The sequence below is a fragment of the Megalops cyprinoides genome, chromosome 1 (assembly GCF_013368585.1).
Source record: "Megalops cyprinoides isolate fMegCyp1 chromosome 1, fMegCyp1.pri, whole genome shotgun sequence".
In the NCBI taxonomy this organism is placed as follows: Eukaryota; Metazoa; Chordata; class Actinopteri; order Elopiformes; family Megalopidae; genus Megalops; species Megalops cyprinoides.
The window spans coordinates 24,383,640-24,395,541 of NC_050583.1; the positions used below are offsets into that span (position 1 = coordinate 24,383,640).

At 39.2% G+C, this 11,902-nt stretch overlaps 2 protein-coding genes across 2 annotated transcripts; both read left to right on the forward strand.

The window, feature by feature from the left end:
- Nucleotides 1-457: 457 nt before the first annotated feature.
- On the forward strand, nt 458-4,903 carry LOC118783069 (ketimine reductase mu-crystallin-like). Its single transcript, XM_036536749.1, has 8 exons — nt 458-763; nt 873-1,023; nt 1,260-1,322; nt 1,497-1,598; nt 1,954-2,137; nt 2,858-2,979; nt 3,441-3,525; nt 4,690-4,903. Exons 1-8 carry the CDS (start codon nt 597-599, stop codon nt 4,776-4,778), a joined length of 963 nt encoding a protein of 320 aa, XP_036392642.1. The 5' UTR covers nt 458-596; the 3' UTR covers nt 4,779-4,903.
- Nucleotides 4,904-6,308: 1,405 nt separating this feature from the next.
- Nucleotides 6,309-11,630, forward strand: LOC118785434 (ketimine reductase mu-crystallin-like). The gene is made up of 8 exons (XM_036540063.1): nt 6,309-6,557; nt 6,669-6,819; nt 7,035-7,097; nt 7,499-7,600; nt 7,943-8,126; nt 8,838-8,959; nt 9,791-9,875; nt 10,611-11,630. The coding sequence occupies exons 1-8, from the start codon at nt 6,391-6,393 to the stop codon at nt 10,673-10,675; spliced, it is 939 nt and encodes a 312-aa protein (XP_036395956.1). The 5' UTR covers nt 6,309-6,390; the 3' UTR covers nt 10,676-11,630.
- Nucleotides 11,631-11,902: the final 272 nt, after the last annotated feature.

Sequence of the window (11,902 nt, forward strand, 5' to 3'; positions counted from 1 at the left end):
CCCCGGGTTTCCCCTCACCCCATATCTTGCACTCTTATTGGCTGTAGCTCGTCTCCGTACTCACTACCAGTCACAACAAGGTCACAACACTTTTCATACTACAGGATTTGGACTCTCCGACAGGTCCAGATATTTAGCCTATTTTTCGGACGTCTGCGAGGCATCGGCGAGTCTCTCGAATGGCGTCTTTGAACAATTCACACATAGAGCGATCGAGAGCCGATTTGCCTCTGATCTGGGGCTTTTTTTCGGCGATCTCCAAAAACTGTCGGCGAGTGGAAAATCAGGGCTTAAATCGCGTAGTGTGAACCTGGCCGAAGTGATTCACTGGGAGCATAGAAAGACACGCCGTTTCAACACAGAGAATCTTTGAAAGATTCTTTTGTTCATTGAAGTCTGCATTCTTGTCTCATTGGCTCAAATGTCCCATGTGACCACTAAACGTTAGCAAAGCAACTGCCTTGTTTTACCTGCATCTGTACTTTGACACATCTGTTAATATTAACGTGCAATCATTTTCTTGCAAAACTCGTTTATGTGCATTCGGAAACATCAAAAAATACTGCGAACCGTGAGAGCAAGAAGTTGTTGCAAAAATGTCTGAGCTACCCGTGTTGATCAGTCGTGACGAGGTTATGCGATTTCTGCAAAACGAAGACTTGATACCGCGGCTAGAGGCGGTTTTAGGAAAGTTTTCGGAGAGGAATAACGCAGAAGTAATACAGCCTCTGCGGACAACTATCCCACTTCAGAAATACAACGGGTGAGATAATCTGGACATCTAGTTGGTATTTTGTGTTTGTAACAATATGCTTATTGATTTAATAGTTTAAAAAACTACATAGGAGACTAACCGTAGGTCTACTCCTTAGATTTCTTGGGATAATGCCTGCATATGTGGCCCATGAAGACATATTAGCCACAAAGATGGTATCATTTTACCAGCGAGACAAGGACTCAGTTTTACCTGCACATCAAGCCACAGTACTGCTGTTTGACCCAGAGCGGGGAAATGTCAGAGCCGTGAGTATAGCTCCAAAGTGTAGGAAAATGAAAATCGTTTCTTGTGTCAACTGAAGAGTCGTAGAAGTTGTTTTAGGGATTTCTAAATGGAAAACAGAAACAATTATATGGTTCCTTGATAGCAGTTTTTTGTGAAATATTTGGGTGGCAGTTGATTCGTTTAGACATTGTTGCCTGTTGGTAAACTGATGATATTGACTGAAGATCTGTGCTTCCTTAATGGTTATCATCTGTAGGTAATGGATGGGACAGTGATCACAGAGAAAAGGACAGCAGCAGTTTCAGCTATTTCTGCTAAAGTATGTGCCTCTTAAGTATGTGAAACACTTGTACACTGCTAAAGATGTTTTTTTTTATTGAGCATGTGACTTAAGAAAGAATGCACCAGGATGGTGTGTTTCCTTAATTCCCGCAACACCAGTATATTGCAGTAAATGTGAGATGACCATGCATGGTGGTTGTTTCCTTTCCAGCTGCTAATGCCAGCCAGAGCAGAGGTTCTGTGCATTCTGGGTTCAGGACCTCAAGCTGTCAGCCATTATGAGGTCTTCACAGAGATGTTCTCCTTCAGAGAGGTAACAAGACAGAAAATTAGAAGTTGGTACTTGCAATCTCATTTTTACAGCTGTCAGAAGGAATGTACAATATGGTTACAATTTTACCCTGTACTTTCATTTACTACCATTTACTTGTAACAACAGAGCAGTTTAGTACAGCTGTGAATTGTTTCCTTGATATAGTGTCTTGTACTTATTGAGCAGTAAAGGTTGTTCACATAAGGTCAACATAAAATCTGCTGTCGACATTTGAAGTCAGATATCATTTGTTTTTAGTTTTACACAATGTATAAATGTGTAATCTTAAGTATATTAATTTGTAACTGTGCATCTGTCTTGAGGCGTTGTTACTTTGTGTGAACTTTGTCCCTAGATACGTGTGTGGAGTAGGAGGAGGGAGAGAGCGGAGCAGTTTGCCAGTGCTCTCCAAGGCCCTGTGACTGTGTGTTCCTCTGTGAAAGATGCTGTGGAGGGGGCTGATGTCATAATCACAGTGACTATGGCAACAGAACCTGTGCTGCTGGGCGAATGGGTGAAGCCAGGGGCTCATGTTGCTGGTGAGCAGTAGGAGTTAGAGGAAATTTCTTGTCTCATTTCAGATGATTCACTTAGATTCTGTATTTATGATATGTTATGGCTGAAGCTATTTACTCCCAAATTCCATGTTTTCTGTTAATAGAAAATCGATATAATGTGTTATTGTTAATGATAATTTATGATTAGAAGTTTTTGTAGTCAGAGGACAAAGAAGAGAAATGCAGCTCTTAAGCAGCAAAATAAGCAGAACGGTTCTTATTTAAGAGCAGATTACTGTTGCAGCCCTGTGAGAAATTAATGGAAAAAGAAAGGAGCAACCTTTACAGAGTGAACATTTATTGATTTTACAGTCAATCACCTGAGTTCAAGCACAAGCCAATTCATGGTGTTTTATGTGAAATGTTTTTTTTTTAGATGCTGCATAAACAATTGCCATCTTTACGTAATTTGTAAAATCAATAAATCTCAACTCTTGGCAGCTCTTTTCATCTGCCTTTCTTTTGAGCACCTTTTGTTGTTTCCACCACCTGACATGTTCCGTGTGAGAAATTAAAAACCATCAGAAGTTCTCTAAATCTTGATTCTCACCGAAGCTGTTTCCTCAGCACACTGAACTGTTTTGAAGTATTTGTTTTTACAAGGGTGCATCCCTCAGCCGTGCTCATGCCACTCAGCAGTATGAGGTTTGCAAACCTCACTGCATTGCTCAGAGAGCTTCCCTTTCCTGCTTTTGGTGGCAGCTGTGGGAGCGTGCAGGCCAGACTGGAGGGAGCTGGACGATGCTCTGATGAGAGAAGCCGTAGTGTATGTGGACAGCAGGGAAGGAGCCGCGGCTGAATCGGGAGATATCATTCTCTCTGGGGTACAGTGCCATCTTCTCTTCAAAGTTTCCACTGATCAAAAAGTTTACCAGATCCTAATACAAGCCTCATGGCTGCTTGTATAATGTGGTGCACAGTAATGCCCATTTAACTGATATACCAGAGAGGAAATCGAAAGTCCAAGAATACAAGACAAAAGTCTATGGAAAATATCTGTGAGATTCAGCAGGCCAAAATCAATGCACCTTTTTCAAAATTGATATAGCAAAGGCCTTAATGAGGCTTACTTTGATAGCACACTCGATTACTGATTCATGTGTTTCCACTCGTCTACACAGTCATCTGCAAGGCTTAAAAGCCTTTCTGGTTTCTGGCTTGTTTGTGTATTTGTGTTCTAGCTGCCACTGAAACTTTGTGAGAATGTGTTTCTTAGTTATTTTTGGGCTCATGTTCATTCTGTGTGCTGAAGCTTGTGGAATGTGGAATCTTGGTCTCTATCTAGGCCAGTGTATTTGCAGAGCTGGGAGAAGTCATTAATGGAACCAAACCTGCTGAAAGAGAGAAGACCACTGTGTTTAAATCTCTGGGTAAGTTTTTAGAGGCAATCATGAAAACAAAGTTAAATTTTATTACCTTTTCAGAGAGTTATGGCAAAATGTGTCAAAAGCCAAATAATTCAAAATAAATTTACACTAAAGAACTGCACAAAAAGCAAGCAGTTGTCCACTCCTGACAGGTACAATTTGTGTTTCCTTAGATTCCCAGCTACCACAAGTAAACCTGGTTGACTCACACAAATTTAGAGAGCCACTAACAGTTTCAAAATTCTTTGAAAATATGTAATGAGGGCTATAGCAGCTGTTATGTCTTCCATTTTATGTGTTTTAATGCATACTGATGATTCCTTTCTCTTAATGTATTTCCCCCCACATTTTAAGGCAGTAATTATACTGTTTACAAAACTGAGAAATCACTATGTTCATCTGACCAGAATCATGTAAATCATGGCATTGTATCAAGGTCATGATCTTCTACCTTCATTTTGGTAAAGGGTCAACAGGAGTGCTTTCCCTAGGCTGTAGTAACACCTGCTGGTTATTGTGAGCACATGAACCTTTAGCTGAGGGCAAGCATAAAAGGAACCCAAAAATGACCCTCGGTTTTTATCAGGTGTGCCTCTGCATTTGATGTGACATGATTTTAGAAACCTGAAATTCAGTCCTCCTTCATCAAAGAGCTGATATAGCCTCCTCATAAAGTGCACTAATGATATTGATTAGTCCTTTAGTTATTACTCATTGTGCACTTGCATGTGTGATGTCTGTTGGGTCCATTTCTATTCAGCAGCATCTCTTTTTGTTGTATACATATACATATGTGTATACAATACATATATACAACAAAGGTCTACAAGGAAGGTCTGGTGTTAAATTGTAAGGGGTTGCCTCAAACTACTGTTGATCTTTTCATCTGATTACTTACAGCCTAATCACAGCCAGGTCCCTCATTTAGTGATGAACTTTATCAGTTCACCACCTTGTGGATTTCAAATGAATTGCAGGTTTAAGAATCAGGTTGCAGAATAATTAGGGGCCTGTTTATGTGTGGCTGTAGCTAAGGCACATATAATTACTTTAATATATTTAGTAAATGGCAGCACAAAGTTGTAAATAACCTTAAATTATTCTTATATAAGCTCTTTGTATAATGTCTGTGTCATAGCCATATATCATTATTTTCTTTTATTACAGGGATGGGAATTCAAGATGCAGTATCTGCCAAACTTGTGTTTGACCAATGGAAGAGCCAGCAGTTAAGGGCTAACACCAAAGCTCCATGAACACTTATTTCACAGTGACAGTCACTGTAATGTTGCCATTCACTTGGGAAAATCAAACATCATATGCATGAAACTCAGTAGCAACAAACAGTATAAACATTTTACATTTCACATTTTTTCAATATGACCACAGATTTTAATGCTTTGAAAATTTTATTTATAGTTATGGTTTCTATGGTATTAGATTATTTGTCATCCGTTCTTGTTTTGATTGATTTTGATCATGTCTGTAAAGACAATTAGTATTTCTTGAACTGGAATGCTGCACATTTGTATTGTTCTTTTGTACAACTTATTGTCATACTAACTACAGCATTTATCTTAGTTGCAAATCAAATATTCAGATAAGTATTTTTTTCAACTGTGATATTTAACCACACACCAGATTCTTGCACAATCTGTATACAAACACACCATGTACAATGGCTGATTTTGTCATTGATAAAATAAACCTTGTTATTTGGAAATCATTTCTAAACTTGGTTAAATTTTATTTATGCAATTATTGAATTGATCCATGTTTCAGCACTGGTTAAAGTAGACTAGATAAGGGCATATAAGATTTCAATACGTTTCCATAAGAGACTCAGAACTTCAGCAGTGTTTTGTACTTATGCAGGAAGGGGCAGTCACTGTAATAGCATGTTTCACTGTGTCATAGCTCTTCATCTTCACCCTTCTTTACAGATTGCTGCCGGCTGATGTAATTGGCTGTTACAGAGCCAATGTATTGTTTCAGGGTACCTACAGGATAGAAATTACTATCAGATCAGTACAAGTGTGCAGCTCTTACTGGTATAAAAGTACTGTGATCACTAAAAGCTTAACTAATGATGTTTAGAAAAATGAATGCATATTTCGGATGTTGATTACATTTTTGTGTCACCAATGAATTGATCATGCAGGACTGACTTGCACTCACCTGACTTTATCTGTTGCAGTAACACTAAGTTGCCTCAGCCTGAGAGGTAATTACGCACAGACGAGGAATTTTTACCTGTCTAATAGCAAGCCTGGTGAAAAAGAAACCGAAAGGAAGCTGTGTGAAAAGAACCACACCTTCGTGCCAGTAGCATGGTTGAGAACAATATCACGGGACCGGTGTTTGCTCAGACGTTCACACACAGTCTAATCTGGCAAAACGTTACAGCCAAAAAGATTCCATGAATGAAAGGCAACAATCTGAAAAACCACAAGGCACAGTGCCGTACCCAGATAGATCATTTTTCTCCATCCTGATGTAGGCTACTTAAGAACTTGAATTTGGATTTGGTTTTAGAATGTGCCATGCATTGTTTCTTTTGAGAATAGTTGCTTAGCAGTATACTGAATACGTCACCGTCGCGATCATTAGGAACATCGAAATCTATGCAATTTTAACGCTTGGAATGTATGAAAGATTGATTTTTTTTTATTCGATTAACGCTGAACACGTTCGTGGATTGGTTAAAAAGTCACATGTGACCACTAAACGTTAGCAACACAACTCACTTCTTTCACTTCTGTTATTATTCACGTGCTATCATTTGTTCTGGAAGGAATCTCGTCTCTGAAAATTCTGAAACATATAAAACTCCTGAAAATCGGGAGAAAATTTCTTTCAAAAAAAAAAATGTCCGAGCTACCAGTGTTGATCAGCCGTGACGATGTTGCGCGACTTCTAAAAAACACAGACTTGATTCCGAGGCTCGAGAAGGTAATGGGAATGTTTTCGAAGCGGAATAATGCAGAAGTGATACAGCCCTTGCGTACAATTATTCCACTTCAGAAATACAACGGGTGAGATAATCTTTACATCTTTTTGGTGTTTTGTGTTTGTAACAATATGATAATTGATTGAATCATTTTGACAAACAGACGAAGGAGACTAACTGTAAATCTACTTCCTAGGTTTGTTGGGATGATGCCTGCATATGTGGCCCATGAAGACATATTAGCCACAAAGATGGTGTCATTATACAGGCGAGACAATGATTCAGTTTTACCTGCACATCAAGCCACAGTACTGCTGTTTGACCCAGAACGGGGAAATGTCACAGCTGTGAGTATAGCACCCGGGTTCATGGAAATACAGATCTTCACTTGTGTTAACTGAAGAGATGTATAAACCGTTTAGGGTTTTTTTTATATGGAAAACAGAAACAAACAATTATATGGTTTGAGTGGCAGTTCATTTGTTCAGACCTTGTCGACTCCTGGTAAACTGTGATAATATTGACTGAGGATCTGTGCTTCCTTTGTGGTTGTCATTTGTAGGTAATGAATGGGACAGTGATCACAGAGAAAAGGACAGCAGCAGTTTCAGCTATATCTGCAAAAGTATGTGCCTCTTGTCAAACACTTGTACCCTACTAAACTACTTTAGTTTTGTATTGATCATTTGACGTAAAAATGAAAGCACCAAGATGGTGTATTTCATTATATGTAGGGCAGCAGTGTAGCATAGTGGAAAAAGTACAGGGGTCATAAGCAAAAGGTTGCTGGTTCGATTCCCCACTGAGGCAGTGCCGCTGTATCTTTGTTCAAGGTACTTAACTCACAATAGCCTCACTAAATATCCACCTTATAAATGGATAACTTGTAAAAAAAAAACTGTAACCACTGTAAATCGCTCTGGATAAGAGTGTCAGCTACATGACAGTAATTAAATGTAATTTCCTGCAACACCTGTGTAAATGTAAATGTGAGATGGCCATGCTTGGTGGTTGTTTCCTCTCCAGCTGCTGATGCCAGTCAAAGCAGAGGTTCTGTGCATTCTGGGTTCAGGACCTCAAGCTGTCAGCCATTATGAGGTCTTCACAGAGATGTTCTCCTTCAGAGAGGTAACAAGACAGAAAATTAGAAGTTGGTGCTTGCAATCATAATAAGAATTTCACCCTCTACTTAAAAATTTTCAACTTACTATCATTAACATGTAACAACAGAGCAGTCTGGTCCAGTTTGGCAGTTTGGCTGTGAACTATGCTTCCATGTACTTTGTAAGCAAAAGCAGTTGTTCATAAAAGATAAACTTAAAATCCACTGTTCAGGTTTGAACTGAGATATCAAGTATTTTTAGTTGTAGATATTATATAAATGTGTAATCTTGAGTATGGTCATTTAGGGCATCCATAATTGGGCATCTGTCTTGAGGTGTTGATACTTTGTGTGAACTTTGTCCCTAGATACGCGTGTGGAGTAGGAGGAGGGAGAGAGCGGAGCAGTTTGCCAGTGCTCTCCAAGGCCCTGTGACTGTGTGTTCCTCTGTGAAAGATGCTGTGGAGGGGGCTGATGTCATAATCACAGTGACTTTGGCAACAGAACCTGTGCTGCTGGGCGAATGGGTGAAGCCAGGGGCTCATGTTGCTGGTGAGCAGTAGCAGTTACAGGAAATTTCCAATTCAGAGAGGTTACAAGTGTCAAGATTGTTCACCTGAAGAGAGGTGACATTTCATTTTCATCTTGATTCTGTATTTATGATATGTTGTGACTGAAGCTGATATTTATTCCCCAAATTCAATACTTTCTGCTAATACAAACTGATATAACTTATTATCATTCATGATATTTTGTGAATAGTAGTTCTTGTAGTCAGAGGACAAAGAAGAGACATACAGCTCTTACATGGCACAAAAAACTTGTGGCAAAATAACCAGAACAGTTCTTCTGCTTTTGCATAATTTAAGAGCAGATTAGTATTGCAGCCCCATGAGAAATGAATGGAAAGAGAAACACTCACCATTGCAGAGTAAATGTTTATTGATTTCACAATCAATCACCTGAGTGCAGACACAAGCTGAGTCACTGTCTTTTTTATGGTTTAGTTTTTTGGGTGCTGCATCTGCAGTTGTCATATATGTTAACTCTTTGTAGTTCAGACAATGCTCTCTCTCTTTTTGTCTTATTTCTTTTGAGCACCTGCTGTTGTTTCCACCACCCAACATGTTCTGACTGTGAGTAATTAAAAAGTATTAGGAGTTCTCTGAAACTAGACTCACACTGAAGTTGAAGGCAAGGCTGGCTACTCAGTCCAGTATAACAGTTGCTCAGAGAGCTTACCTTTCCTGCTTTTGGTGGCAGCTGTGGGAGCGTGCAGGCCAGACTGGAGGGAGCTGGACGATGCTCTGATGAGAGAAGCCGTGGTGTATGTGGACAGCAGGGAAGGAGCCGCGGCTGAATCAGGAGATATCATTCTCTCTGGGGTACAGTGCCGTCTTCTCTTCAAAATTTCCACTGATCAAAAAGTTTACCAGATCCTAATACAAGCCTCGTGGCTGCTTGCATGATCTGGTGCAGACTGATGGCCTGATTTACTGGAGAAGAAATGAAAAGTCCAAGAAATCAAGACAGAAAACTATGTAAATGATTCATGGACACCTATGGAAATTTGATTGCGCAGGCCAAAGATGATGAACCTTTTTCACACTAGTATAGAGGATTTAATGAGACTTACTTTGATAGCACACTTGATTACTGATTCAAGTAATTTGTATTGTTTCTGTCATCCTTGAATTCAAAATGTTCCCACTCCTCCACACAATCATTACACTACATTCTTTTAGCAGATGCTCTTAACAAGAGCAACTTCCAGCACACGAAAACAGAAGTGTATCCATCAAAGTTAAATGAGCAACAGTGTTAGACCAGGTTAACAACAACCCCAGTCCAGCGAGTGTGAGCACACCATTGAAGCACTACCACAAGTTAACTTGTGCTAATCTGAAACTAGACAGCTGAGAAAACTAAGGGAACTCAGATACATACAAAACGACATATCGAAGTGTCACTAGATCACAATAACCATAACACATAGTGATACAACCAGTAAATAAGCAGTGAGGAATACAACAAACAATACAAGTACCAGGTGCTAGGGGGTGGGTATTGAAGTGTAACCAAGATGCAGTCTAGCCTGTGTCAAGTGTGTTTGTGTGTTTGTGTACTAGTAAACATGAGTTTCTTGGCTATTTTTGGGCTCTTATTCACTCTATGTGCTGAAGCTTGTGGAATGTGGAATCTTGGTCTCCATCTAGGCCAGTGTATTTGCAGAGCTGGGAGAAGTCATTAATGGAACCAAACCTGCTGAAAGAGAGAAAACCACTGTGTTTAAATCTCTGGGTAAGTTTTTGGGGGCGATTATCAAATCAAAGTTTCAACCCTTCCCTGAGAGTTGTGGCAAAATGTGTCAAAAGCTAAATAAGTCAAGATGAATTTACAATAAAAACTACATAAAAAGCAGTTGTCCACTCCTGACAGGTACAGTTTGTGTTGCCTGATATTCCTAGCTACTGCAAGTAAACCTGGTTGACTCACAAATTTAGAGAGCCACTAGTAGCTGCAGAATTCTCTGGAAATATGTAACATGTAATATGTAATGATTAGTCATTTAATTACTACTCATTGTGCACTTACTTATGCAGTGTATATTGATTAAATTTCTATTCAGCAGCATCTATATTTATTTTATACATATACAGTATGTATACAATAAATATAAGAAAGGTCTACAAGAAAAGTCTGGTCTTAAATTGTAAGAGGTTGCCTCGAACTACTGTTGATCTGTTCATCTCATTACTTACATCTTAATCACAGCCAGGTCCCTCATTTAGTAATGAACTTCATTTCACCAGCTTGTGGATTTCAAATGAATTGTGGGCATAAGAATCAGGTTGCAGAATAATTAGGGGCCTGTTTATAGGGTATATGTGCTTGTAGATTAAAGGTACATATAATTACTTTAATGTTATGTAGTAAATGGCAGCACAAAGTTATAAATACATCTTGTTCTTATTTTAAGCTTTTCAGTGTAATGTCTGTTTCATAGCCATATATCATTATTTTCGTTTATTACAGGGATGGGAATTCAAGATGCAGTATCTGCCAAACTTGTGTTTGACCAATGGAAGAGCCAGCAGTGATGTAATGTTGCCATTTATTTGGGAAAATCAAACAGCAGTGCTATGAATATCATATATCTGAAACTGAGTAGCAACAAACAGTATAAACATTTTTACATTCACATTTTTTAAATAAAACCAAATATTTTCAGGGGAGGTCCAAGTATAATGGTCAGGCTACAAGAATGTGGAGTTCTGTGGCAACTACTTGTAGTGATTGTTGGCTGCCTGCCTGGATGGTGCTACAATGGTGAGTTCCAGAGACCTCACATATTGCCCTTCCTGAGGTTTGAGCCCAATATAAACATTCCAGCGGAATAATGCACGTCCACATACCGCTTGTGTGAGAACAGCTTTCATGTGAGGTTAGAATATGGCATTTGTGCCATGGATGGATTCCTTGTTACACTTTAGTGCCGTTCAGCATTTATGGCTCAGCTGAAGTTACATGCTTGCCCAGCCTCTATAGAAGGAATGAGACGGAATGCCACAAGACACCAACCCTGAGCTTCTATTTCCTTCCATAATCTGGATCCAGTGATATTAAATTGAAGTATCATCTCAAGTCAGACCATTGAATATGTACTGTGTTCATACCAGCAACATTCCAGTGCACAAGGCCTGTAACACCATTGAGTTTCTTGTGAATGCCTTTTCAGGAATGTCTTGCGTGCTAGAAGCTCAAATTTATACAAAAACAAAACATAGGCAAATGACACAATAAGATCACAAACATATTACATAGTACAGGTCAAATGCTCATTTGAGCCTAACAGTGCCAGTTGTTAAGTTTGTCGTGTGAGGTACAGTGCTTGTAAAGTTTGATGCTCCTAGGCATCTTGGCAGTGTACAAAATGGGCATTTGTGGTTTAATTTCTGCATGGATACCTGCAGCAAGAGGTGCCCTTCACTCTGTCTCTAGCTCAGTTCTCTGTCTGCTGACTCAACAGCAGCACACCCATACAAGAGCTACTCAGATCAGCAGGAGCTATAGATATCATCATCCAGTCAAGGAAGAATGAGTCCTAACAATTAAAAATGATGAAGAAAACAGAAGTTATCAAATGAATTGTCTATACCCATTCAGAAATGTTTATTATAGCAATAAAAGTACTTTCTTAACTGTTTGTATGTAGGGAGTGTGTGCCGTGGTGTGTGAACATAAACATCCCCATTCAGATTCCACAAACTGCCAATAAATGCATCTACTTCCACTTGGTCCGATTTTGACCATGCAGACCTGCATAT